Raw genomic sequence first — 27,791 nt, 5'->3', positions numbered from 1 at the left:
ACTGAGGGGTATGAGAACCACTGGTAACATGGTGGAACAAGCGACCAAAGAAAATACCACCTGTTCAAGGGGTAAGTGGTAGGGCCAAGGGGTGAAATGAGATAGGGCCTCAGTTACCTACTTGTGGAAAATCAGCTGGCATCTTTCCTTTCTAAAAAAGGTTCTCCTAACTCTTCCTTTCCCCCTGTAGGGGAAAGCAGAACGCTTCTAACTAAACACTGCTTTAACAGATTTCTAAGACTTTCTAAGATTTTTCTGATCCCATCAGCAACATTTAACACAAACCCAAGACATCTAACCATCCCCTCACCCATATGACTCTCATCAAGTAGGAATCTCCCTTTCGTTCCCAATGTTTAACTGAATTAGACCCACAACAACTCCACAAGACTCAGCAGTGATTCCTGGAGCGCCAGACTTACTATCAGGGCATAAGGGGTTAACAGTGTATGAACCACAACTCAGAACTGAATGGTGACATTTAAGCCATGCTGATTATTTGTTTTGTAAATCCATTTGCATTGGGCTACGTTTCCTCTTCACAGGTACTTCCCAAATACCGTCAGTGAAGCTGTTGTAGCCTTAGGGCAGATCTTCATAGAATTGCGTTCAAGAGAGGTGGAGCGATATTAGAGAGAATAATAAAGAAAGAGGAGAGATACTGTACAGCTCAGAACAGGAGGTGAAGAACGACGGAGACACATCAGGACGAAGAAATCAGATCTGATCATCTAGATTCCAGAAATGGATGAGAAGTGGATCTCCGTCATCTTGCTGTTCTCAGGTCAGTGAACATCATTTAGTACTAAATTACACACCAGATAATATATTTTTAACTGTTTGTTAACTTTCTTAAGTGCATGTATCTGCAGAAACTCTTCTTGTTATGAGTTTCAGTCATGATTTCTGTGCACTGGAAGCTTACTACTGAGAAAAAACAAGAATTAAAAAGTGACTTCCCACAGTATAGACTTTATTTTTGACAATAGATTGAATTTATCAAACATTTAACACAATACTTTAAAAACAATAGTTTAAAAACATACTTTTCAAATCATGTTTTTCTCTTTTTATGCAAAATATTCTGTTCACCTCATCTTTAAACAATAATTAGACTAATTTAACACAATATTACATAATAAAATGATTCCACAAAAAAACTAGCCTGACTCGGCTTTAGATTTGCTTTAGATTTGGACATTGTGTTTCCTTTAAACCCCTCTCAGCATCACCAGCTAAAGAAAAGAGAATCCAATGACAGTTTTTAATCGTACAGCAACAACAATGTGCTGTTTTAAGCAGGATTAATCGCTTGGTGAAATGAATTGAAAAATTAAAAGTCCTTTCTTTACGATTTTTTCCCAGTAAACATTTACAGTATTTCCATAAAATTATATATACATTGGAATACATGAATTACTGGTGTTTTACCAGCTTTAACTGTCCATTTTAAGTAAAATTACTTTAAAATAGTAGGATTTTTTTATTAAAATAATGTGAAATTACTAATTACTGTAACTATATAAAATTACTGGATAAGTTTTATCACACCCAATTAAGTTTATTATAAATAATTAACTTTTTTTTTTTAATCAGTATGCATAACTGTAATACATGAGAATATTAACTAATGTAGTTTTTTCTTGTTTACCTAACATCAGTTACTATTATTTATTATTATTTATCTCATGTGTTGTTCATGTTAACAAATGCTTTACTTTTAATGTTGGTTGATCTACATAGCATTAAATAATGCAGTTGTTGCATGTTTAACTAACATTATGTAAGCGTTGTTAATGTATTTGTAATGGTTATTAATGTTATTTAGTCAATTCTTAATGTAAAATGTTTCCACACTTTTTCCTGATCTTCACAGCTGTGTGTGGTGTATCTCCATACGTTCCTCATCGGTATCACTTTGTGGATCAGAATAAAACCTGGATTGAAGCTCAGAGCTACTGCAGAAAGACCTACACTGATCTGGCCACCATCAACAACATGGACGAGATGAAGAAGCTGAACGACACTCTGAAAAATAAAGATGGCAACTATGTCTGGATTGGTCTGAACAGAGGGAACACTGGGAAATGGGGGTGGTCTCTGGGAAGTGGAAATTTAGAAAATGTAGGAGATTCGTACCGGAACTGGGACAGTCGAGAACCAAATAATGCTGGAGAGAAGGAGTTCTGTGTTGCGATGTATAATACAAGTGGAAACTGGCTTGATGTGAAATGTGGAGATAAGAATCCTTTTGTGTGTTTTGACGGTAAGATCTTCTACTTTAAATACAGATTAATGAAAGGCATGATCATTTCATTCAGTGAGTCTGAATAATACTAAAACCTGATATTCATTCTTTAAAATTCTATAGCTGTGTTTCTTTCAGAGATGTATAGTAACGAAGTAAAACGACTTCACTACTGTACTTAAGTAGTAAAATGCTGTATCTCTACTTTACTGGAGTATTTTTTTCTACTACTTTTACTTCATTACATATTTTCACTGAGTTTAATAATTTTACTCTGATACATTTTTTACGTGCTGCTTCATCGTTACTCGTTACCAGGGGCATCACCAGTCATTTTTTTAAGGGGCTCAGAAACCACCAATGATAATCTACGTTCTCTCCGCTGAGCCGCACACAGTATTAAACAGCGCTCTTTATTCTGCTGTCATATTCAGATTAAAGTAAAAAAAAGGTAAAAAGTTAAAAAAAATAAATAAATAAAACAGTATTTCATTGCTCAGTATAAGTAGATGTCCTGAGAAATCCATTCTGAGTTTTGAGTAGCTTTTCACTTTTTAGTTTTTTAACCTCTTAAGCTCCAAACCTAATTTTACCAATTTCCGCCTGAAATTACGTACCCAAATTTTAAGGCTTTTTACTCTAATATTAAATAATTGGGAGGCAATTTTATGAATTAATATTACTTAGAAGACTTTACAAAATTAATTGGAAACACTTAAAATTATTAAATTGAACATGTAATGGTCAAAATATGGTAAAAACAAGAAAAAAATACAGGCGCTTTTCAGATTTTCTATTTTTATTTTTTTATTTTCAGATCCATAAAATGAAATATTTATATGGATGAAGTTTTTTTGCAGTTCTAAATTTTGCTATAAGGTGTTTACATTCACCATGTAAAATTATAAACTGCTCCCTTTCACTGGTGAGATATCATATTCTAATCTAAAATTCGGAGAGTCCTGTCTTTCTCCAAAGGACTGGAAATTTTATAAGAATAAAAACTACAAATTTTGTAACTCAGAGAACTTCGCAGAAAAAAGGTGTTTATGTATTCTCTACTCCTGAGGAAAATATATCATGCTTTGTTTGTTTGTTTGTTTTCTTGAATCAGATATCGCATATGTGCAAATTGTAAATCATATTTTTAATAAAAAAGCATATTTCACCCTAAATGTTTATTTTCTGCAAGGAACACATCTGCCCCCTGTACATAAAAGTTTTTATAAAAGTGTTAGGAATGATTCCAAACCCACATCATCACAAAATCCAGAGCAGTAGATGGCCTTCGACAGCTTTAGTTGATTTTACAACAGTGATAGACCAACTAGTGACCTTATATGCTATATTTGTTAAAATATACTAACAGATTACTGTTTAGCTTCTCTTTTGGGTAAATTTGTTTAGATATTTAATTTAAGACTTCATCTAACCTAGACCTGTTCATTCCTGTTCTCGTGCTGTTGCTACAGCCAGATGAGTTGTGAGCATCCTTTAGCCTAAACATCAGAAAAAATATAAACAATATGATACTCAAACTTTTGAACACTTTCAGTACTTGAGTAGAACATTTTAGAGGAAACTACTTGCAATACGTAAGTATAAAAAATGTTGAATACCTTAGTACCTCTACTTAAGTATGGTGCTTAAAGAACACGTGAACCAAGAGTTTTACTCAAGTCTGGGTCTCTAGTAGTTTATACATGTCTGGTTTCTTTATTAGTTTTTGAAGTGCAGTTAATTTTGTAATTTTGTAATTTTTGTCTTTCAGAGAATAAGAGAAACACTGAGAGATACGTATTCATTGATGACAAAAAGACCTGGCCTGAAGCTCAGAGCTACTGCAGAGAACATCACACAGACCTGCCCAGTGTGAGGAACCAGACAGAGAACCAGCAGATCTGGAAGGTGTTAAAAACTGATGACAGGAATTGGATCGGCCTGTTTAACGACTCCTGGAAGTGGTCGGGTCAGAGTAGCTCCTCATTTCGATACTGGGATTCTAACCAGCCACATAATAACAATGGAAATCAGGACTGTACTACCATGATAATGACTGAACAGGGTCACTGGAATGATAAAGACTGTGGTACACCATATCAATTCATCTGCCATGAGGGTGAGAAGAACCTATTGTGTAATATTTTATGTTAATGTTGTTTAATATTCTAGAGTATTAGTATGCATTTACTACTTTTCCTTTTCTTCTCCAGATAAACTGATCCTGATCCAGCAGAATCTGACCTGGAGAGAAGCTCTGAGATACTGCAGAGAGAAACATGTGGACCTGGTCTCAGTTCACTCTGAGGAGATCCAGCTCTGGGTGGAGGATGTGGCTCAGAACGCCTCCACTGATCATGTGTGGCTGGGTCTGCGTCACACCTGCACCCTCAGCTTCTGGTTCTGGGTGGGTGGAGAGTCTTTCTGCTACCAGAACTGGGTTACAGGTGATGCTCCAGAAGGTGAAGACTGCAGTCCTGTAGAGAGAACCGGAGCGGTGCAGGCTAGAGGAAATCAGAAGTGGGTCAGCCTGCCTGAGAACCAGACTCTCAACTTCATCTGCATCAGATATGAAGGTTAGATTTTGTGTTTATTAGTGTGATTTCTACAGAATATTCCCATAGATCTCATTAAAATAACCCTGTTTTTTCCACAGACTGAAACCAGGTGTGAAATGTCGTCTGGCTCATCATCAGCTTTTCAACATTTACTGTATATTAGCTTATATTAGTGGTTTGTACTTTATATACTGGAACTGTTGGGCTAAACTGCATTTACTTTTTAATATATGAGCTTCTTTATCTGTATTCTATAGGATTTCATTAGTTACTAAATTTCAAAGTTTATTTAGACAGTAACTCAGTTTTGTACTGTTGTCATTGTACAGTAATGTTTATTGATAACTATACTGCTGATATTATGCTCAGATTAGACCGTAACATTCTAGAAAAGCCTGCTGACCAATTATATTTTTATATCTTATATTCATAAATATGTTACATTTGTTTTATTAAAGAATGTTTTTTTAATTCCTTCCGTCTTAATGTATTTTATACAATTATTTTCTGTTATTAATGAATGCTTCATTTCAATAAAGCAGATAAAATCAGATCATTTTCAGACTTTTTTTTTCACTATAAAGACAAAAACTATCATAAGATAAATTTTATATCATAATGATAATTAGGGCTGGACCCGAATATTCGGGTATTCGGATATTCGCTAGTTGAGTAGGTATTTGGTTTTTAATTTTGGTATTCGGATATTCGTTTTTTTTTTCCTTTTCTTAGCTCCACCTCGCGCTAAATCCGACTCAAGTCTCAAGTCTCTTCTGGCGAAATAAAAGTCAAAGTATTACTCCGTGAGGCAAATAAGGACCTGCTCTTTAAAATAATGAAAAAAATTATAATAAAATTAATAATAACAGAAAAATACATTTGAAATTGGATAATAACTAATCTAACAAATTTCAACAGATCAAAAATGAAAAATTCAGCAGAAGAGAAGAACAGTAACGTAATATTACAATATTATTGCGTCTGGACAAGTAAGCAAAGCTATGCACTTTTTCAATTTTTGTTCTGCGGATCAGAAAAAATTCTGCATGCTAGAGTTTAGATTATCTGCCAGAATGCGAGCTTATACGCCAGCCTGACTGACCTGATGCATGAACTCGGGCCGGCCGAGAATTCCCACCGCTTTCCTCGGACCCTGTCAGGTTCACACTGTGATTTTTGTGATGTTTCACCGTTTAAAGTTCAATGCATGAATGAATTAAAAATATCAGTGAGAAGTTCTGTATGCTAAATGACAAATAATCTAGCAACAAGCTAGAAGCTAATACGCTAATAACATTTAATAATAACAGAAAAAAAGATATGTAATTGGGAAATAACCAACTAAAGTAAGCTCAAAATGCTATAAGAAATATAATCTAACGAATTCCAATTTACTGCAGGCAGTAAAAAAAAAAAAAAGAATACTACAAAAAAAACGCAAAGTAAATAACCGATAGAACATAACGAACAGAAAAAATAAATATGAAATTGGAAAATAACCAACTAATCAAAGCTCAAAATGCTAAAAGAAATAAAATCTAACGAATTTCAAAATATAAAATCGAAATATTGAACTGCAGCAGTACAAAAGCCTAAGTGCATAAACAAAAAAACAAAAAAACAAAAAAAAAAACAGCCTATCACAGATCATTTTCTTGAGCCTGACCCGGCTGAGGAAAGGGTGGGAAATCTTTTTTTTTTTTTTCGGGCTGGGGGTCTGTGGAAAATTTTGCGGTGCATTAAGGGGTCTGTGAGTTGTGTTTTTTTTGTACTTTAATCCGTTTTTAATCCGTCTTTTTAAAAACAAATATTCGAATATTCTCTGCCAATCAATGCCGAATATCCGGAGCTCAAAAAACGCATCCACTGCAGGTGCTCCTCACTGGCCTCTTCCCAGAGCTGGCTGAGCCCATCCAGGGTCTCTGAGTGAGTCGTGAGTGTTTGTGGTGGAGAAGATTGATGCAGGCCTTGTTGTTCAGCCTTCTTGTACTTCTCTTTCTGGAATCAGGGATTCATTATCCAGAGTTCCTATCGTTGTAATTCTCATGATTGCAAAAGTTGCATTCCTATACTCTTTAACTGTTTTGCGCAACATTTACATGGTGTAGCTAGTACTGACCAAAAAAATAGTATACCAAGAAATTTGCCTATTTTGCCATTTTCTCAGGGTTGTTGAACCTGGGCCTGAAGACACTGCACACTCGTAGATTGCTGGAGCTGGTGTCCCAGCCAATCCTTTTCTTTAAATGTCCCTTTAAACCCATTACGTATGTTTCGCACTATAAAGCGCACCAGATTATAGGTTGCATTTTGTGACACTAGTAAGGAACAGGGGTGTCACCATGTTTTCTGCCATGTTTACAGCAGGACTTGCAGCTGGGTGGTGGTGGTGTTGGTGGAGGGTAGGCTAACTAAGTCAAGTAATGCTAAGATAAGATAACAAAACTGTAATTCTTAAACTTTATTTGGGTGAGTAAAGCACTTCTGTTTATTTACAGTAAGCTTAGATTTCAAGATTTCCACTAAGGCTGCATCAAAGCACTACACTGAGGAACCCTGAGTGTTTCAGTAAGCCTGGGTGATATTACAGAAAGAGCTCACATATAGCGCTTTTCTGCTACCTGATTTAGTGTAACCACCAAAATATCACATTATATGCCATCAACAGAGGGTGCTACACAGCGGCGCTGAACAGAAGCAGTCACAGTTTGCACTGAAAAACCTAGTATTTTCGGTTCCCACTGTGAACAAACTTTCTTGTTCCAGTCCAATGATGCGTCCCTTCCCAAAGTCTAAAGTTTTTTAGCTGAGAAAATGTCTTTGAAGGCATCTCAGAGGCATGTCTAGCAGTCAGTGGTCTCTCACCAAGAGGTACACTACCCAAAATAAGCCTCTAAATACTACATTTTATGCCATTTTGTGGCAAGAACTATAGCCTAAAGAGGCATAGTGGCATACAATTTCTTGCAGCAGTTTATGGTGTGTTATGTCTTTTGTCAATAAGTGTACATGGTTTAATGGTTTGGTCTATAGTAAATCGTATAGCGTATAGAAAATATATAGCTTAGAACTACGTTCTTTTGTTTCTTCTGTTTTTTATGCTTTTTATTACTGTTTATTCACTGCATGAATAGGTGTTTATATCTATACGGTGGGCTGTTCCTACATATACCTGTAACATACAGTACATGTCAACCCACTTTGATTTGCTTTATTATAACTTTTAATTAAAATCTATGTAAAAAAAAATATCTGGGTTTGGCTCCATTCATCGGTTTAGCTACACAGTATGTGAATTAATAACAAATAAAAAAGTTCCATTCACACTTTATACAAACATCAGAAAAATGAACAAGTATGTACACTGATCATGCGTTACATTATAAGATTATGTCTTTTTTCTATACCCTATATCTATTTTTTTATCTCTGATAATACCAGAGCAATTTGTAGTTCCATAATTACAATCTGTAAACCTATATCGGTTTTTCTGAATACTTTTCTATCAGGACCACCACATATGCACTGTTATTTGGGTTGTCAAAAATGTCAATAACAGTCAATAACACTGAATAGAATGGTGATGGTGTATGAGGTGTTAGTGTGCGTTGTGCTGGTACAGTGCTTGGGTGTTTTTAAACACTGTGTTCACTCACTGTCCTCCATTCTATTACACACTCCCACCTACAGCTGCTTCCCATAGGAAGCATTCCATAAGATACTTCCCATAGGACACTTCCCACAGGACTTCACCCATAGAATTCTTCCCAGAGGATGCCAGCCATAGGACGCTTCCCATAGGACATTGCCCATAGGATGTTTCCCACAGGATGCCACACATAGAACGCTTCCCACAAGATGTTGCTTATATGATACTTACCACAGGACGTCACCCAAAGAACGTTTCCCACATGATGCCACCTATAGAATTTTTCCCTCAGGCACTGCCCATAGGAAGCTTCCAACTGGATGCCGCCCATAGGACGCTTCCCACAGGACGTTGCCCACAGAACGCTTCCCACAGGATGCCACGGATAAAACGTTTCCCAGAGGATGCTGCCCACAGAACGCTTCCCACAGGATGCCACGGATAAAACATTTCCCAGAGGATGCTGCCCATAGAACACTTCCCACAGGATGCTGCCCATAGAACACTTCCCACAGAATGCCGCCCATAGAACACTTCCCACAGAATGCCGCCCATAGGACACTTCCCACAGGAAGACGCCCATAAGATGCTTCCCACAGAATGCCGCCCATAGGACACTTCCCACAAGATGCCGCCCATAGGACACTAACGACAGGAAGCCGCCCATAAGACACTTTCCACAGGATGCCGCCCATAAGACACTTCCCACAGAATGCCGCCCATAGGGCGCTTCCCACAGAATGTCGCCCATAGAACACTTCCCACAGAATGCCGCCCATAGGACACTTCCCACAGGAAGACGCCCATAAGATGCTTCCCACAGAATGCCGCCCATAGGACACTTCCCACAAGATGCCGCCCATAGGACACTAACGACAGGAAGCCGCCCATAAGACACTTTCCACAGGATGCTGCCCATAGGACACTTCCCACAGGATGCCGCCCATAAGACACTTCCCACAGAATGCCGCCCATAGGGCGCTTCCCACAGAATGTCGCCCATAAGACACTTCCCACAGGATGCTGCCCATAGGACACTTCCCAAAGGATGCCGCTCATAAGATGCTTCCCACAGAATGCCGCCGATAGAACGCTTCCCACAGGATGCCGCCCATAGGATACTTCCCACAGGATGCCGCCCATAGAACACTTCGCACAGGATGCCGCCCATTGAACACTTCCCACAGAATGCCGCCCATAGGACACTTTAAACAGTATGACGCCCATAGGACACTTCCCACAGAATGCCGCCCATATGACGCTGCTCACACGATGTTGCCCAAAAGACAACGCCCATAGGACACTTCCCACAGGATACCGCCCATAGGATGCTTTTCACAGGATGCTGTCCACAGGACCTCACCCACACAATGCTGTTGGTGGACTATTCTCAGCACAGTAGTGAAAGTAAGTTAACCTTTTTTTGTAATTAATAGCTAAAATGTGCTCCTATGATGCAATGAAACATATAAAATCTTATATTATACACCTTTCTTAACCTTTAAAAAAATGCTTTTATTGTGGTCATTTCCGCCAGTGTGCTATAGGCAAGGATTATTCACAACATTTTTCACAACACACTAAAAAACCTTATACACCACCACCATGGTAATCAGTGCTAAAAAAGAGAAAAAAAACAATGGTACAGTGCCATTTCCTCTTGTGAATTATTAGTAATCAGTAAATTAATGTATTATAACTGTTCTATACTGTTCTTTTGTCATTAGTTCCTGTATCCATTTATCTCCCCTCAAATCTCTGTTAGCTCCAACCCCTCACACAAACCCATCATCCGAGGCTGAAGTCATTTGAATTAGATGACAGCCTACAGGTTCAGGGCCTACGGTACAGGTTTTGCATAACTTTATCAGAAACATCTGAGACATATCAGGTACCAACACCCACTGCACTTGTTTTGCATATGTTTGAAAGTACAAGTTGGTGTAAGAGGGAGGAAGATTATCATGTACACGTGATGTTGAGCTGATGTTGCAGGATCTTTCTAGGACCATTTTTATTGCTGTATGGAAAAGGGAGCGAGGGTTGGAGTCTTGTTGAATGTTTTTATAGACAGTTTGGATAGATCTGTTTCTAAATTCAGATTTTTTTTATTGAAAATTATGAAACATGTTTGAAATGTGTTGCTGGTTTGTCTAATATGTCCAACCTGTCTACTAAAAAAGTAAATAAACAAATTAAAAAACATCACTACAGATACATTTCTGCTGCTTTCCTCTGCTATGGAGCTTTTTAAAAGGAACAATTGGATAAAAACACATGAAATTCTAGGAGTTTAACATTATACTTGGGTAAAGTTTACAGTTAGGTTGAAGTGTGGTTTAATACTAGTTTTAGATACAGGTTGAAATTAGGTTATGAGTCCAGCTATTGTAATCAATAATCCAGTGCTGTAACCGCAGAGCCAAAATGCTCTTGTGCTCAAGCTAACGGACCTGACTTGTAATCATCCATGTTCTGGCTGATGAGCCTTACAATCAATGTGTTTAGGGGTGCAGGATCTCAGAGTCTTTTGGATTTAGGTCAGTTTTAAACACCCTGAGCTTCTGGTTGGGAAACATTTTGATGGTGGTTTGTTGGACTGTACTATTTGCCATTTCACAGTTAGGCCACAATTGACCTCAACACAGTTATGTAAATCTATTGGCACAGGATGGATTTTTACATCTCCTGTTCGCAAGTATTACACGAATACTGTACCTTCAGGGGAACTTCTACAGCACTAGGCCTGGAAAATTCAAATCAGGTCAGTGATGGTATCTCTACAAATTTGCATTCGTAGAGGTGGCTAGTGGCTACATGTGGCAGCTCTGTCGAGGCCAGTGGCAGCTCCAGTGTGTCCTCCGCCAGCTCAATCCATACAGTGGTGGGTGGAGGTTTGGCCAGCAGTTCGGGAAAGATGTTGCTGACGCCCTCACCTTCTTTGGCCAAACAGAACATAAAACGATAACTAGATTGCTATTTCTGCTGGTGTTAATTTGTGACTGGTTGCTATTTGCAAAGCTGTTGCTAAACGGTTACTAGGTGGTTGCTAAGGTGCTGCATTAGTATCCATGTTGGTTGCAATGTTGTTTCTGCTGAGGTCTTGCTAGTGCCCATGGTGGTTGCTATCGTGTCGCTTGGTGGCTGCTAAGGTATTGCTCGGTGGTTGCTAAGATGTTGCTATACATCAGCTCACCAAACTCTAGCCCTTAATTCTCTGTGTTTTCATTCTTGTACCGAATAACCACATGCTAATGTCATGTTCCATGCTAGTGGTATTATGAAACTTTAAAGGAGCATGCCTGATGCCTTTCACCCCCTTCTATTCTAACGTCCTTTTAATACCACCCCCTCCCATTAATACTGTGTTTAATGTTACTCTTTACTTTTTCTCTGTGTGTGCTTGTTTACCTGTATCCCCAAAAATAAAATATTTCAACAAATAGTTTTTAGTAAAACAGCCGGAGTATCTTGCACCAATTTTCTCCCCATTTTCGAACTAGTAGATATTCTGCTGGCTCCTTCACTGCCTTGGAATTTCAGGTTTAGGAACGTACCCCCCAGCCTCACTTTCCTTTCAACATGGGCGCAGAGTGAATAAGGTGCATATGGTACTTCATCGGGCCCTGGCACTAAGCCTGTATTTGATCGATGCACTACGTCCCGTACTTCATTTTTACTTTAGGGTTAAACATCCATTTGCCATTCTTTGGCCCAATCCCATTTCACCCCTTGACCCTACTCTCTTACCCCTACCCCTCTGTTTTGAGAGTGCACACCAAGGGGTAAGGGTGTCTGGATTCTTGTTAGGCTGGAGGGGTTGGTTAGGGGAAGGGATATGACTTGTAAGATCTATATACAGAGATTTTTCAGATGCACACTTCATACTGAGGGGTATAAGAACCACTGGTAAGATGGTGGAACAAGCGACCAAAGAAAATACCACCTGTTCAAGGGGTAAGTGGTAGGGCCAAGGGGTGAAATGAGATTGGGCCTCAGTTACCTACTTGTGGAAAATCAGCTGGCATCTTTCCTTTCTAAAAATGTTCTCCTAACTCTTCCTTTCCCCCTGGAGGGGAAAGCAGAACGCTTCTAACTAAACAGTGCTTTAACAGATTTCTAAGACTTTCTAAGATTTTTCTGATCCCATCAGCAACATTTAACACAAACCCAAGACATCTAACCATCCCCTCACCCATATGACTCTCATCAAGTAGGAATCTCCCTTTGGTTCCCAATGTTTAACTGAATTAGACCCACAACACCTCCACAAGACTCAGCAGTGATTCCTGGAGCGCCAGACTTACTATCAGGGCGTAAGGGGTTAACAGTGTATGAACCACAACTCAGAACTGAATGGTGACATTTAAGCCATGCTGATTATTTGTTTTGTAAATCCATCTGCAGTGGGCTACATTTCCTCTTTACAGGTACTTCCCAAATACCGTCAATGAAACTATTGTAGGGCAGATTATCTTCATATGACTGCGTTCAAGAGAGGAGGAGCGATATTAGAGAGAATAATAAAGAAAGAGGAGAGATACTGTATAGATCACAACAGGAGGTGAAGAACGACAGAGACACATCAGGACGAAGAAACAGAACATCTAGATTCCAGAAATGGATCAGAAGTGGATCTCAGTCTTTCTGCTGTTCTCAGGTGAGTGTACATCATTTAGTACTAAATTACACACCAGATAATATATTTTTAACTTTTTGTTAACTTTCCTAAGCACATGTATCTGCAGACACTCATCTTGTTACGAGTTTCAGTCATGATTTTTGTGCACTGGAAGTTTACTACAGAAAAAAAAACAAGAATTAAATGTGACTTACCACAGTATAGACTTTATTTTTGACAATAGATTGAATTTATCAAACATTTAACACAATACTTTAAAAACAATAGCTTAAAAACATACTTTTCAAATCATGTTTTTCTCTTTTTATGCAAAATATTCTGTTCACCTCATCTTTAAACAATAATCAGACTAATTTAACACAATATAACATAATAAAATGATTCCACCAAAAAACTAGCCTGACTCGGCTTTAGATTTGCTTTAGATTTGGACATTGTGTTTCCTTTAAACCCCTCTCAGCATCACCAGCTAAAGAGAAGAGAATCCAATGACAGTTTTTAATCGTACAGCAACAACAATGTGCTGTTTTAAGCAGGATTAATCACTTGGTGAAATGAATTGAAAAATTAAAAGTCCTTTCTTTACGATTTTTTCCTAGTAAACATTTACAGTATTTCCATAAAATTATATATACATTGGAATACATGAATTACTGGTGTTTTACCAGCTTTAACTGTCCATTTTAAGGAAAATTACTTTAAAATAGTAGGTTTTCTTATTAAAATAATATGAAATTACTAATTACTGTAACTATATAAAAAAATTACTGGATAAGTTTTATCACACCCAATTAAGTTTATTATAAATAATTAACTTTTTTTTTTTTTAAATCAGTATGCATATTTGTAGTACATGAGAATATTAACTAATGTAGTTTTTACTTGTTTACCTAACATCAGTTACTATTATTTATTATTATTTATCTCATGTGTTGTTCATGTTAACAAATGCTTTACTTTTAATGTTGGTTGAACTACATAGCATTAAATAATGCAGTTGTTGCATGTTTAACTAACATTATGTAAGCATTGTTAATGTATTTGTAATGGTAATTAATGTTATTTAGTCAATTCTTAATGTAAAGTTTTACCACACTTTCTCCTGTTCTTCACAGCTGTGTGTGGTGTATCTCCATACGTTCCTCATCGGTATCATTTTGTGAATGAGAGTAAAAACTGGACTGAAGCTCAGAGCTACTGCAGACAGACCTACACTGATCTGGCCACCATCAACAACATGGACGAGATGAAGAAGCTGAACGAGACTCTGAAGGATACAGATGGCGGCTTTGTTTGGATTGGTCTGAACAGAGGGAACAGTGGGAAATGGGGGTGGTCTCTGGGAAGTGGAAATTTAGAAAATGTAGGAGATTCGTACCGGAACTGGGACAGTATAGAACCAAATAATGCTGGAGGAAATGAGTTATGTGTTACGATGTATAAAAAAAGCGGACAGTGGCTTGATGACAACTGTGGAAATAATTATCGTTTTGTGTGTTTTGACGGTAAGATCTTCTACTCGATACAGACTAATGAAGAATAATACTAAAACCTGATAGGTTGTTCATATTCATTCTTTGATATTCTTGAGCTGTGTTTCTTTGTTAGTTTTAAAAGTGCAGTTTTACCTGATTTTGTCTTTCAGAGAAGAAGACAGGAACTGAGAAATACGTTTTCATTAATGAGACAAAGACCTGGCGTAAAGCTCAGAGCTACTGCAGAGAAAATCACACAGACCTGCCCAGTGTGAGGAACCAGACTGAGAATGAGCAGGTTTGGAATTTGGTAAAAGCTGATGTTCCAAATGAAAGGATCTGGATTGGCCTGTTTAATGACTCTTGGGAGTGGTCAGACCAGAGTAAATCTTCATTCCGTTACTGGAACTCTACCCAGCCAGATACTGATGATAAATGTGCTGCAGCCTCTGTGAAGGACCAGTCTCAGTGGTATGATGTAAACTGTAACACATCATTCCCTTTTAGCTGCTATGAGAGTAAGTTATGCTTAACTTATTCAGTAATGGAATAATTTTTTATTAAATTATTTTTACATGGTTTAAACTGCAATATCTTTAATAATTTGGATAATAATATTATAATATTTAATGTTCAGTTTTTCCTTTTTTCTCCAGATAAACTGATCTTGATCCAGCAGAAGCTGAGCTGGAAAGGAGCTCTGAGATACTGCAGAGAGAATCATGTGGACCTGGTCTCAGTTCACTCTGAGGAGATCCAGCTCTGGGTGAAGGATGTGGCTCAGAAAGCCTCCACTGATCATGTGTGGCTGGGTCTGCGTCACACCTGCACCCTCAGCTTCTGGTTCTGGGTGGGTGGAGAGTCTTTCTGCTATGATAACTGGGCTCCAGGTAACGGGACAGAAGGTGAAGACTGCAGTCCTGTAGAGAGAACCGGAGCGGTGCAGGCTAGAAGAGATCAGAAGTGGGTCAGCCTGCCTGAGAACCAGACTCTCAACTTCATCTGCATCAGATATGAAGGTTAGATTTAGTGTTTATTAGTGTGATTTCTACAGAATATTCACAAAGATCTCATTAAAATAACCCTGTTTTTTCATAGACTGAAACCAGGTGTCAAGTGTCTTCTAGCTCATCTTCAGCTTTTCAACATTTACTCTGTATTAGCTTATATTAGTGGTTTATACATTAGAACTGTTGGGCTAAACTGCATTTACTTCTTTATATATGACCTTCTTTATCTGTATTACATTGTATTTCATCAGTTACTAAAATTCAGATGTACTTATAATTATTTGGACAGTAATATTATTTTGTCATTGTACATAAGTGAAGTTTAAGTGGTTATTTTACTGCTGATAGTATGCACAGATTAGATTGATAGTACATATAACAGCCTAGAAAAGCCTGCTGAGATCTGGAGTGGAATTATATTTTTATATCTTATATTTTCAGGTATTTTAACAAAAGTTAAGTCTGTTTCATCTTAATGTATTTTCTACTATTATTTTAATCATTCTAAAACTGTTTTTACTGGATTCTTTATTTGAATAAAGCAGATACAATCAGATAATTGTCAGACTTTGTTTTTAATGTAAAACAATTCATTGTTTTGTATGCAATTTATCAAGGGTGATACAATTAAACTGTGACACATCACATGAATTCACTTTATATTATCTTATATTAATGGTGTATAATTTATACAATGTAAGTGTTTGGCTACACTGCCTTAAACTTTTTGTATATGTGCTTGTTTATCTGTATCTCATATACGTTTATTAATTACTAAACTGAAAAAAGCTCAATAAGTATATGGACAGCAACTCAGTTTTGTAATGTTTTCATTGTACATAATTGATGTTTATTGATGATTTTCTACTGATGAGTGTAGCAGCTTTAAAGTTTATAGAGGTTTACAAACTGAACCTATTAGACTGATAGTAATAGTCTGTATATGGCACTCCATTGGGTCCTGGTACTGATCCTGTATTAGTAAACTATAAGTACATATTTCTTTTTAGCATTTTTCAAATTTGAGCTGATTTTGGAGTCAGCAAATATCAGGGGATTTGTTTTACCTTTAAGAACTCCAGCAGCACTTCTGTATCTGATCCACTCACTATACCAGCACAACACACACTAACACCTCATACACCACCATCATGCTAATCAGTGCTAATAATGGTGGATAAATATAATGGTGTAGAAACAAGGAAGTGGTCATAATTTTATGCTTGATAAGTGGAATTGGGCATACATTTCAAAATCCACTTATTGAGAAAAATTTATAATATGTAACACATAAAGAACTATAATAAAAATACGAATGACATACAGGGGTGATAGTGAAAAAAAAATCCTTAGCCTGAACTTTTTTTCCTGTTCCAACGAGGTGGGGGGGCGGCACAAAATACTGCATATGTGACGTAACGTTTGGCATAAATGTTGACACATTATTCAAACATTTAATAGTCTGTGTATGACCTTATTGTCAAGTGACACATTTTAGATAATGTTTTCATTTTTGCCTTATGTCTATAGTGTCATTCACGAAAACACAGATCATTTCCATCTTGGTATGGAAACTGGCCATGTTCGATTCTAGCTGTAAAAACGAAAAACAGCATATGCAGTTAGAAATGCAAATGAGAAGGAAGCACTAAGAGGAAGAATACAAGAACTGGAACACTATAAATATTATTTTAAAATGCAGTGTTTTTTTTTTTGTAAACATTTTGGAATGAATATGCACGTTCTGCCCCGAGCCCAACCCAACAACCCATTTAAAACCCGACTTAAAACCTGACCTGTTTTATTTATTAAGTAGAGCGTTAAAACTGAGGGTTTTTTTGGGGGGGTGGCTGTTTAAATGAGCTGTTCAGAACGATGTTGAAGAAGGCCTATTATTTAAAACAATGCATTTTATTAAGAACAGATTTCCAAAAGATTAAAACGCCAATAATGCGAAATATGATCGACAAAAATTATGTCTGAATGATCTTCCGCTAATCTAATATAATTTAACATGGTTTAAATAGTAATATATTACAGGAAATTGACAAATCCTGCACCTAACAGCTGGGGTTATGCATAGGGCTCAGACAGATTCTACTAGTTTAAGAATATAAAATACTTTCTTAACAAACTAACATTTTAATATTTAGCATATAGCCTGTCCAACAACACGAAAAAAGGCTATGTCCTTCACACTCATTAAACCAAAATAGGCCAATAACAACAATTTATAATTAATTTATAATTATTATTATTTATTAATATATAATTAACAATGTTAAAGAATATAAAATACTTTCTGAACAAACAATTTTTTTTATTTTAAGCATATAGCCTAATTTTATAGCCTTTATTTTAAGCATATAGCACTCTGCGCTTAACACACTCTACGAAGCAGACACGTGTTGTTTCTATCAACAACTAACTTGAATTAGCTTCATACCTCTGACTGTCCTTCGCATTGGACCAAATTTAGCTCACCTTACGTAATGTTTCTCCTCACTTCAGAAGGCTTAATTTTGTTGGCTATTTAAGACAAGTGCGTAATGCGGAGTGGAGGAGCGCATGTGTGAGTTCGGGTGGGGAATCGGGTCAGGCTCAGGCTGATAATCTAAACTCTACTGCTGTGGAAGCTTGAATGATGCGTTGAAAATAATTATTTTTTTTTTTTTGCAAATCCTGAAGACACCGCGAATAGAAAGCCTACTGCCTGCTGACCGGCGTCGAAAAGCGGAGACGTCTCTGTTTACGAGCCGTAACTATAAAATAAAATATACTTAAAATGTGCACAGTAACTATTAGTTACTAGCTATATATTTTTCTGATATTTATAAGGATTTATATTTATGCTTTCTAGACGGACTTACTCCTAGATTAACATAAGAGATGTTTCGCCGTTTGAGAATTAAACAGAATGAGTGACGCTTATTCTCACTCATTCTCTCTCACATCGTGGAAGTGCAGTTTTGGAAATAAAAAATGTAAAGAAAAAGCTCTTTGACTGAAGATAAATCAATTTTATTTCACTTCGCTATTATTTAACTGAAATTCGCTTTTATATTTGAAACAATCGTCTGCTCGTTTGGGCAGTTAATCGGACATCCTTCCCCTCTCACACTGCACGACAAACGATACATGATGAAGCTAAAATTCAGAAGATTATGAAATTCAGCAAAGCATCACACGCGGTGACATTGACATTACATGCTGATTCGTTTATTTAAATTTTTTTTTTCATTTAATTGTAAAAAGTCCTCCCCATTACTGAGTAAAAAATTAAATGCTGGTGGAAAAAAACAATTTTCTGAATAAAAAAAAAAATTGAATTGGCACAGATGTGCTGGTGCACGGATGCTCGCAGGTGGAATAATGAGGCAATGATGACCTCATAATAAATTACATACATTTATAACCTAAAGCTTATTAGTGATGTATTGTTATAGTTAAATAATACAGTGTTTAGATTTTGCGGGCTGTCTCTACCTGCAGCCTTGCCTGTATTGCGCTTCAGCTTCAGGACCCCTGCTGCGCGATGCTGCGTCGTGAGAGCGTGCTTTGGTCCGCGGAGGTCTTCAGCTGATTTACTTCAAGTTACTGCGATCAAAGGAACGCATATACAATCAGTTCCAGTCATGAATAAAGGAAATAAATGTTTAACTGATGCAGGAGGACTGTCTCTGTGTTATCAAATATACTGTTAAGCATTATATGCGTTTCAACCTAGAGTTTTGTTTATTGACTAAGTTCCAACTGTACGCTGTAAAAATAAGGAAAGAAAAAAACATGTTTATAATGGAATTAGGGACAGTTCTATAAGTGGAGTGTATTATAACTAAATTTTGGGAGTGATCCACGCCCTCACTCCTCCCACTTCCTTCCCTATTTAAACCGTCACTTCCTCTCTACCTGCTCATTGAACAAACCTCGCACCCACCTCCTCCCCATCTTCCTCCTTCTTTAATTTTATTCTCTTCTCGTGTTTCTCTTCATGTGAGGGGGGGGGGGGGGGGGGCTTCGGCTTCACGCTTTACAGCGAAGCTGCCCCGAACTCCACCCCAATACTCTGAGTTCGCCCCCCTCTTGTATTCTTCTCCGCCCAGTCAAGGGCGTGGGTCAATACTAGCAAAATGGCTCACAAATGGCTCTCTGCGGTGGTGCCGAAGACTAGGCTGTGCTGAGCTACGCTTCCACGGCAAAATCTGGACACTGTATAACAACTGTAACACTAGAGCACTAGAGCAAGTTAAAAATGTAAATAACTGATAATAATCTCAGCATCCCTGTAACTGATCATCTTAACAGAGCTTCTTAAACTGGCCACCCAGTTAGCCTTCTTTTTCTATGTAATATTATAATTTTTTTCTCGAAGTCGGCTATTTTTGTACACTTTCGTCTCCAGGCAAATTTTTATTTGAGATTGTGCTGTGCTCTTCATCATAAAGCGTGCTGAGATGAGAGGGGTATCATTTCGGCAGATGTAAATATCAGGTATTCAGATTTGAACTTGGTTATCTTCGCAGATTTTACGATTAAACTGTGTTTAAAATGTTATCCTAATAATGATCATCATGGCTAAAACGCCTACACGTTATTTAGTTCTGCAATACCAGTCTTTATTTTGTTATATACAGCTAAACTAGCACTGGATAACAAGAGTCTTTGTTTGGCTTTATGTCTTGCTGTGTTCTGAGTGAAATATAAATATTTACGGACAGCGAGTAACCTCTAGCGCCCACATGTTTACCAGATGCGTGTGCACGCAAAAGAGAGTCTGATTCTGCCTGGAATTCAGGCACACCTGTAATATATATTATGATTTAAATACATTTAATTAAATGATATCTCGCGCTTTTCATCCAAGCCGTCCACTCAGCTCAGAGCACCACTTTAAATGCTCGATTCATGCAGATACGCAGCTGCCCTGGTTTAAGCTTTAAGTTTATTTGGGTGAGTAAAGCATGTGTAAAGCTCGTTAGCCCGTAAACAAAAACAAATATTAGACGCAAAAAAGCACTTTAACTTTTGCTTCAGTAGAATTTTAGGAAAGTAAAGGTACTTTTAGGCACTTTTTCCACCTCTGCTTATTACAGTTAGGAAGTCATAATGCACCTAATTTTAAGCTGCCACTAAACTATCTGGGCCTTAACCAGTTTTTTCAAGAAACATGCCTGGAGGACTCGGAGCCCATTAGCAGCACCAATGTCCCTTATTGGCCAATACAAACAAGACCCGCCCGTGTCCTATTTCTGATTGGATGGAGGGCTTGCGTTGAGCTTTAAATGGTCTGCACATGTCAAACGTAGGGGGCAAAAGGACTTTTCGTAGGGGGTGGGGAAAGCTTTTTTTTTTTTTACAGAGCCACGCTACGCCGGATTTCCGGCGCGGCGCAGAAACGCTATCACCCCTGCAAATATATGTCAACCTGTATTAAAAAAAAGATGTTACAGTTTTTTTTCAATAAACCCTTATAAAAGAAAATGAACAGTGGTACTGTGTTGTTTCCTCTTCTGAATTATTAGTAATCAGTGAATTAATGTATTATAACTGTTATATACTGTTCTTTTCTCATGTCTTCCTGTATCTCCTTATCTTCTCTCATATCTCTGTTACCCCCCACACACCCATCATCTAAGGCTGAAGTCATTTGAATTAGATGACAGCTTACAGGTTCAGAGCCTACGGCACAGGTTTTGCATAACTTTATCAGAAACATCAGATACATATCAGGTACCTACACCCACTGCACCCTGTTTTGCATATTTTTGAAAGTACAAGTCAGTTTAAAAAGAAATAAGATTATCATGTGCATACGATGTTTTGCTGATGTTGCAGGATCTTTCTAGGACCATGTTTTTATTGCTGTATGAAAGATGGGCGAGGGTTTGAATCTTGTTGAATGCACTATGTTTTTGAGAGCAGTTTGAATAGGTTTTGTTAAACTTGATTTATTACAAATGATGAAACATAAGTGAATTTTGTTATTTTGATATTGGGAGTCTATTCAGCCAGAAAATTCCAGTGGAAATGAGAGCTGAACAGCCAAGTTAATGACTGACCAGAGTAACTGAAATGATGAAAACTGTGACACATTACATCAGTTTACTTTTGATTTGCCTAGCTGGTGTAACTGGAGCCGGAACCAGCTTTCCTCTTGGCCTTCTTCAGCCACGGTTATCGGAGGCCTCTAGAGAAAAAAAGAAACCAATAATATAACAGAAATAAAATGAGATAAACAAAGCATAGAAACAATGAAAACACAGATACTAGAAACTAAGGAAAATCACCAACCGAACAGACATAGAAACGTATAAGGGCCAACAAAGGAAATAGGAATTTAGAAGAGGCTTCTGTCATGTTCTCGTCTGGGTTTGTGTCTCTCTTGTCTGTGCCTGCCTATGTTTACCCTCTGCATGTGCCTTGTGTGTATCCCTTGTCTGCGCCCCTGTCTTCTGTGTGCTTACCTGTTGATTTGTAGCCCTGCCCCCTTGTTACCTTGTCCCAGGTGTTTCCCGTTTCCTGTTCCCCTCTGTGTGTATAAATAGTCCTCCTAGTTCCTGAGTATTCTTTGTTTCCTTTTGTTTCAGTTCTTTGCTTCTTTGTGTGATTATTTTTATTATAGTTTTTTCAATAAATAATCGCAAGTGCGTAGTATGTTTGCTTTTATACAATCTATATGGTACTCCATGGGGTCCTGGCACTGAGCCTGTATTTAAACAATGCGCTACATCCCGTACTTCACTCTTACTTTTGGGGTAAACACCCATTTGCCATTGTTTCAAATCAATTAAATTGTTTTTGTATAGCGCTTTTTACAACTGATGTCACAAAGCAGCTTTACAGGACAAAGAATCCGACAGAAGATACTGGAGAATGAACAGCTAGTCTGAGACATGTTGAATTTTTATTGAGAACAGAGAATATGAAACATCATCAGAGTGTGATTATATAGCCAGAAGGTAACAGAGACACTGAGACACCCTGAAACACTGGCGTGCCACACACAAGTGATCTTGTGCAGTGGGTGAACAACAGCACCAGCATCTCAGTTTACCCACAATTCCCTATGTCCACGAACCCCTGGACCTGCAGTCTTCTGGGGCAGTCTTATCTGAAGCATTTGTCTCCTACCTACAGTTTCATCTTACTACTTTCCTTTTCTGAAAATGTTCCTCAAACTCTTCCTTTCCCATGTAAAGCCACACAATGCTTCTTACTAAACAGTGCTTTAACAGATTTCTAAGAAATGCTGAAATCTTTCTAAGAAATCTTTCTATGCCATGTCTTTCTGATCCCATCAGCAACATTTAACACAAACCCGAGACATCAAACCTTCCCCTCACCCATAGGACACTCAACAAGTAGGAACCTCCCTTTCGTTCCCTTTGCGTTTCACTGAATTAGACCCACAAAACCTCTAAACGACTCAGCAGTGATTCCTGGAACGCCAGACTTACTATCAGGGGGTAAGGGGTTAACAGTGTATGAACCACAACCCAGAACTGGGGTGGGTTACCCGAAAACTTCGTAATGCTAAGAACTTCATTAACTCGTACTTAAGATTGATCGTTAATTAAAGAATGTTTCCCAAACCCGTGCGTAACTAAAGTACTACGTAAACTCGCTTGCAGATTAACAAGTCCCCCTGACCCAGTCGTTATTCAGAAAGAACTACTTGAAGGGCATTCGGCTTGCAATTGTATTATTATATAATTATGAATATTTTTATATTATATTGTATTATATTATATTATATTATTCCCCGTGTCTGCGTGGGGTTTCCTCCGGGTGCTCCGGTTTTCTCCCACAGTCCAAAGACTGTTCAGGCTAATTGGATGTCGGATATAAATTGCCCCTAGGTATGAGTGTGTGAATGAATGTGTCTGAGTGTCTGTCTGTTTCTGTCTGCCCTGCGATGGATTGCCGGCCTGTCCAGGGTGTATCCTGACTTCCACCCCATGCCAGCCACTCCAGCCACCCCCTGCGACCCTCAACGGATAAAGTGGTTGACGATGAGTGAGTGAGTGATGTTATATTATATTATATTATAATGCCAACTTGTTCTGTGGCTTGTCTAACTGGGTATATTGGAATTAAACAATCAAACCCACAAATAAATCACTAAAATCCAGATTTTAGAGATTTCCAGAGAGTTTTTGACATAAATGCTGCAAGAAATGCAATTAATGAATTCCTGCAGATGATGCTCACGGTTTAAACAAAGCTGCAAAGTCTCCAAGTGTGTGGATTCTGTAATCAGGCTGTTACTGTGCCATACACACACTTATATACAATTCCCACCAGGCTGGGAATTACAGCACAACACAATATATGTCCATGCTATTGGGAAAATCCCTGGTACTGTAGGTCTGGTGCAGGGGATGCCTGCGGTGTCTTTAATCACACCTACACGTATTGTAAAGGGTATCGGTGAATGTGCAGGTAATATTTAATAATGTTCCTTAATCAGGTGCTTCTAACCAACATTGTTGCTGTTCATCTGGGCAAACTCTGGGGTGTGTCAGCTCGCAAATATAAAAGTACTAGTCAAAAGTTGGACATGTCTCATTTAATTTTATTTAATTAATTTTCTACATTGTCGATTAATATTAAAACCATGAAAACTGTTAATTGAAGCATATGGAATTATCTAGTAAACAAAAAGGTGCATGGCCTTCATAATCCCCTCACCTAAACCCAACTGAGATGGTGATTTAGGATGATATATATATATATATATATATATATATATATATATATAGAGAGAGAGAGAGAGAGAGAGATCAAGAGATAGACATATAGACATACAGGAACATACTGTACGTATATGAATTATTATATTATTTTATTACAATAATAATAATAATAATAATAATAATAATAATAATAATAATAATAGTAATAATAAATTAATATTACTATAAATATTACTATTAATAATATTAGTATAATATCTATTAACAAGAATAGTTTTTAAAAAAAATAATAAAAAGTTTAATGTTTTAAAATAGATTAAATGTTTGATTATTTATTTAGTCATATATATCTTTAGAAGTATTTTTCAATCCCAAAGTACATATTTCTACGTTTTTAGGGTGTAATAGTGAATAAATACTGCATATTGGCAGTGTTGAATCCATATTTGTGGATCGATTGAGCGCGCTGTATCGGGGGGAGGAGTCAACCAATACTTTCTTTAACCTCGTTTGTAAATTTTTGCTTTGCGAAGCTCTTTGGGAAACACTTGCAGAACTGTTCTTTACTCATGTCATTCGTTAGTTCGTTCGTTATTCGCAACCACTGAATGGTAACAGTAAAGCCATGCTGATTATTTGTTTTGTAAATTCATCTGCACTGGGCTACGTTTCCTTTTCACAGGTGATGCCCAATTACCATCAGTGACACTCCTGTAGCCTTAGGGCAGATAAAAGCAAATCAGAGATGCTATCTTCATAGGATTGCGTGCAAGAGAGGTGGAGCGATATTAGAGAGAATAATAAAGAAAGAGGAGAGATACTGTACAGATCAGAACAGGAGGTGAAGAACGAGGGCCGAAGGACGAAGAAATCGGATCTGAACATCTAGATTCCAGAAATGGATCAGAAGTGGATCTCAGTTTTCTTGCTGTTCTCGGGTCAGTGAACATCATTTAGTACAAAATTTCAAACCAGATAATACATTTTGAGCTGTTTGTTAACTTTCCTAAGTGCATGTATCTGCAGACACTCATATTGTTATGAGTTTTAGTGGAGATTTTTGTGCACTGGATGCTTACTACTGTATTGCAGTACTGTTTAAAAAGATAACGTTTAATACACAGATGAAATCATGTTTTTCATCTCATCTTTAAACAATAATCCTTAATAAAATAATTGCATAAAGCAAATTACCCTAACTGTGTTTTAGATTTGGACATTGTGTTTCCCTTAAACGTCTCTCAGCATCACCAGCTAAAGAGTAGAAAATCCAGTAACAGTGCTGGTTGATCTTTTAAAGCAATAATAATCGGTTGTTGGCAGTAAAAATTTACAGTATTTCCATATAATTATGTAAAATTATGTAAAAAAAACAATTACTGTTTTTTTACCAGCTTTAACTGTCAATTTTAAGGAAAATTACAGTAAAATAATATGTCTTCTTAGGAAATAATATGAAAGAATTGCTGATTACTAAAAAATAAATAAAATTACTGGATAAGTTTAATCACAGCCAAGTTTATTTAGTTTATCATAAATAATTAAGTGATTTTTCAACCAGTATGCATAAATATAGTACATGAGAACATTAACTAATGCAGTTTTTACTTGTTTAACAAATATCAGTTACCATTATTAATGTAGTAATGTGTTGTTCATCTGGATTTCCTCTAAAAGTAACATTAATTAATGCAGTTGTTACATGTTCAACTAACATTACGTAAGCATTGTTAATGTATTTGTAATGGTAATTAATGTGTTAATTAATGTAGTTTTGTCAGTTGTTGATGTAAAGTGTTACCACACTTTCTCCTGTTCTTCACAGCTGTGTGTGGTGTATCTCCATACGTTCCTCATCGGTATCACTTTGTGAATCCGAGTAAATCCTGGACTGAAGCTCAGAGCTACTGCAGACAGACCTACACTGATCTGGCCACCATCAACAACATGGACGAGATGAAGAAGCTGAACGAGACTCTGAAGGGTAAAGGTGGAGAATTAGTTTGGATTGGTCTGGACAGAGGGGACACTGGGAAATGGCAGTGGTCTCTGGCAGATGGAAGTTTCTACAGTGTAGGAAACTCGTACAATAAATGGAGCACTGGAGATCCAAATAATGCTGTGGGGGATGAGTTCTGTGTTGCGATGAAGAAAGACACAACCTGGTTTGATGTCAGCTGTTTGAATAACTATTCTGTAATGTGTTTTGATGGTAAGAATTACTACTGTAGATACAGATTAATTAAAAAAAATGTTCATTTAATAAAATCGTGAAAAAATACTGAAAATTTATTGGCTGTCCATTTGTGTATCATATTTATTCTTTGACATTTTTGTGCAGTGATCTGTTATGTACATGTATCAGTTTTTAACTATGTGAGTTTAATGTTTTTCAGAAAATAAACCAAACACTGAGAGATACGTATTCATTAATGAGAGAATGACCTGGCGTGAAGCTCAGAGCTACTGCAGAAAATATCACACAGACCTGGCCAGTGTGAGGAACCCGACTGAGAGCCAGCGGAAAATAAATGCGACCATAAATAATAATCATTTCTGGATCGGCCTGTTTAACAACTCGTGGAAGTGGTCAGATCAGAGCAGCTCCTCATTCCGATACTGGAATACTACCCAGCCAGATAATAATAATCTTACAAAATGAGCAGCAGCGTCTGTGAAGGACCAGGGTCAGTGGGAAGATATAAGATGTGAGGAACAGCACCCTTTCATCTGCCATGAGAGTAAATGATACTTGAAAGTAAAGTATTCCTTAAATTAAACCTTTAAAATGGCTTAATTATCTTTAATAATTTTGAAATAGTGTTTACTGCAAATCTCTCTGATAAAAGCAGTAGAACTATCTCAAAAAATTGTACATTCAGTTTTTCCCCTTTTCTTCCCTCTTCAGATAAGCTGATCTTGATCCAGCAGAATCTGAACTGGGCAGAAGCTCTGAGATACTGCAGAGAGAATCATGTGGACCTGGTCTCAGTTCACTCTGAGGAGATCCAGCTCTGGGTGAAGGATGTGGCTCAGAAAGCCTCCACTGATCATGTGTGGCTGGGTCTGCGTCACACCTGCACTCAGGGATTCTGGTTCTGGGTTACTGGGTTCTCCGTCTGCTATGATAACTGGGCTCCAGGTAACGGTGCAGAAGGTGAAGACTACAGTCCTGTAGAGAGAACCGGAGCGGTGCAGGCTAGAGGAGATCAGCAGTGGGTCAGCCTGCCTGAGAACCAGCTTCTCAACTTAATCTGCATCTCCCCAATTTACACCGCCAATTACCCAACCCATTCATTAGGACTCCCCCTATCACTAGTGATACCTCAACACACCAGGAGGGTGAAGACTAACACAAGCTTCCTCCAGAAGAGGTGGGTGCCGCTGAAGCTGGCACTGGAGCAGAGGCAGTGGGTGCTGCTGAAGCTGGTACTGGAGCGGTGCAGGCTAGAGGAGATCAGAAGTGGGTCAGCCTGCCAGTGGGTCAGAACCAGACTCTCAACTTCTGCATAA

At 37.6% G+C, this 27,791-nt stretch overlaps 1 protein-coding gene across 1 annotated transcript; it reads left to right on the top strand.

Moving 5' to 3' along the window:
* Positions 1 to 657: 657 nt before the first annotated feature.
* LOC125789946 (macrophage mannose receptor 1-like) lies at positions 658 to 27,791 on the top strand. The gene is made up of 7 exons (XM_049473041.1): positions 658 to 784; positions 1,877 to 2,266; positions 4,020 to 4,367; positions 15,229 to 15,591; positions 26,104 to 26,262; positions 27,187 to 27,493; positions 27,617 to 27,791. Exons 1-7 carry the CDS (start codon positions 745 to 747, stop codon positions 27,789 to 27,791), a joined length of 1,782 nt encoding a protein of 593 aa, XP_049328998.1. The 5' UTR covers positions 658 to 744.

Source organism: Astyanax mexicanus, unplaced genomic scaffold (genome assembly GCF_023375975.1).
Source record: "Astyanax mexicanus isolate ESR-SI-001 unplaced genomic scaffold, AstMex3_surface scaffold_33, whole genome shotgun sequence".
In the NCBI taxonomy this organism is placed as follows: Eukaryota; Metazoa; Chordata; class Actinopteri; order Characiformes; family Acestrorhamphidae; genus Astyanax; species Astyanax mexicanus.
The sequence above is the reverse complement of the archived record's forward strand: the minus strand, read 5'-3'. Positions and strand labels throughout refer to the sequence as shown.

Coding starts and splice junctions, on each gene's coding strand:
- LOC125789946 (XM_049473041.1), top strand. CDS start 745: ATGGATGAGAAGTGGATCTCCGTCATCTTGCTGTTCTCAG. Junction 2,267..4,019: donor TCCTTTTGTGTGTTTTGACG/GTAAGATCTTCT, acceptor TTTGTCTTTCAG/AGAATAAGAGAAACACTGAG. Junction 15,592..26,103: donor CATCTGCATCAGATATGAAG/GTTAGATTTAGT, acceptor TGTTCTTCACAG/CTGTGTGTGGTGTATCTCCA.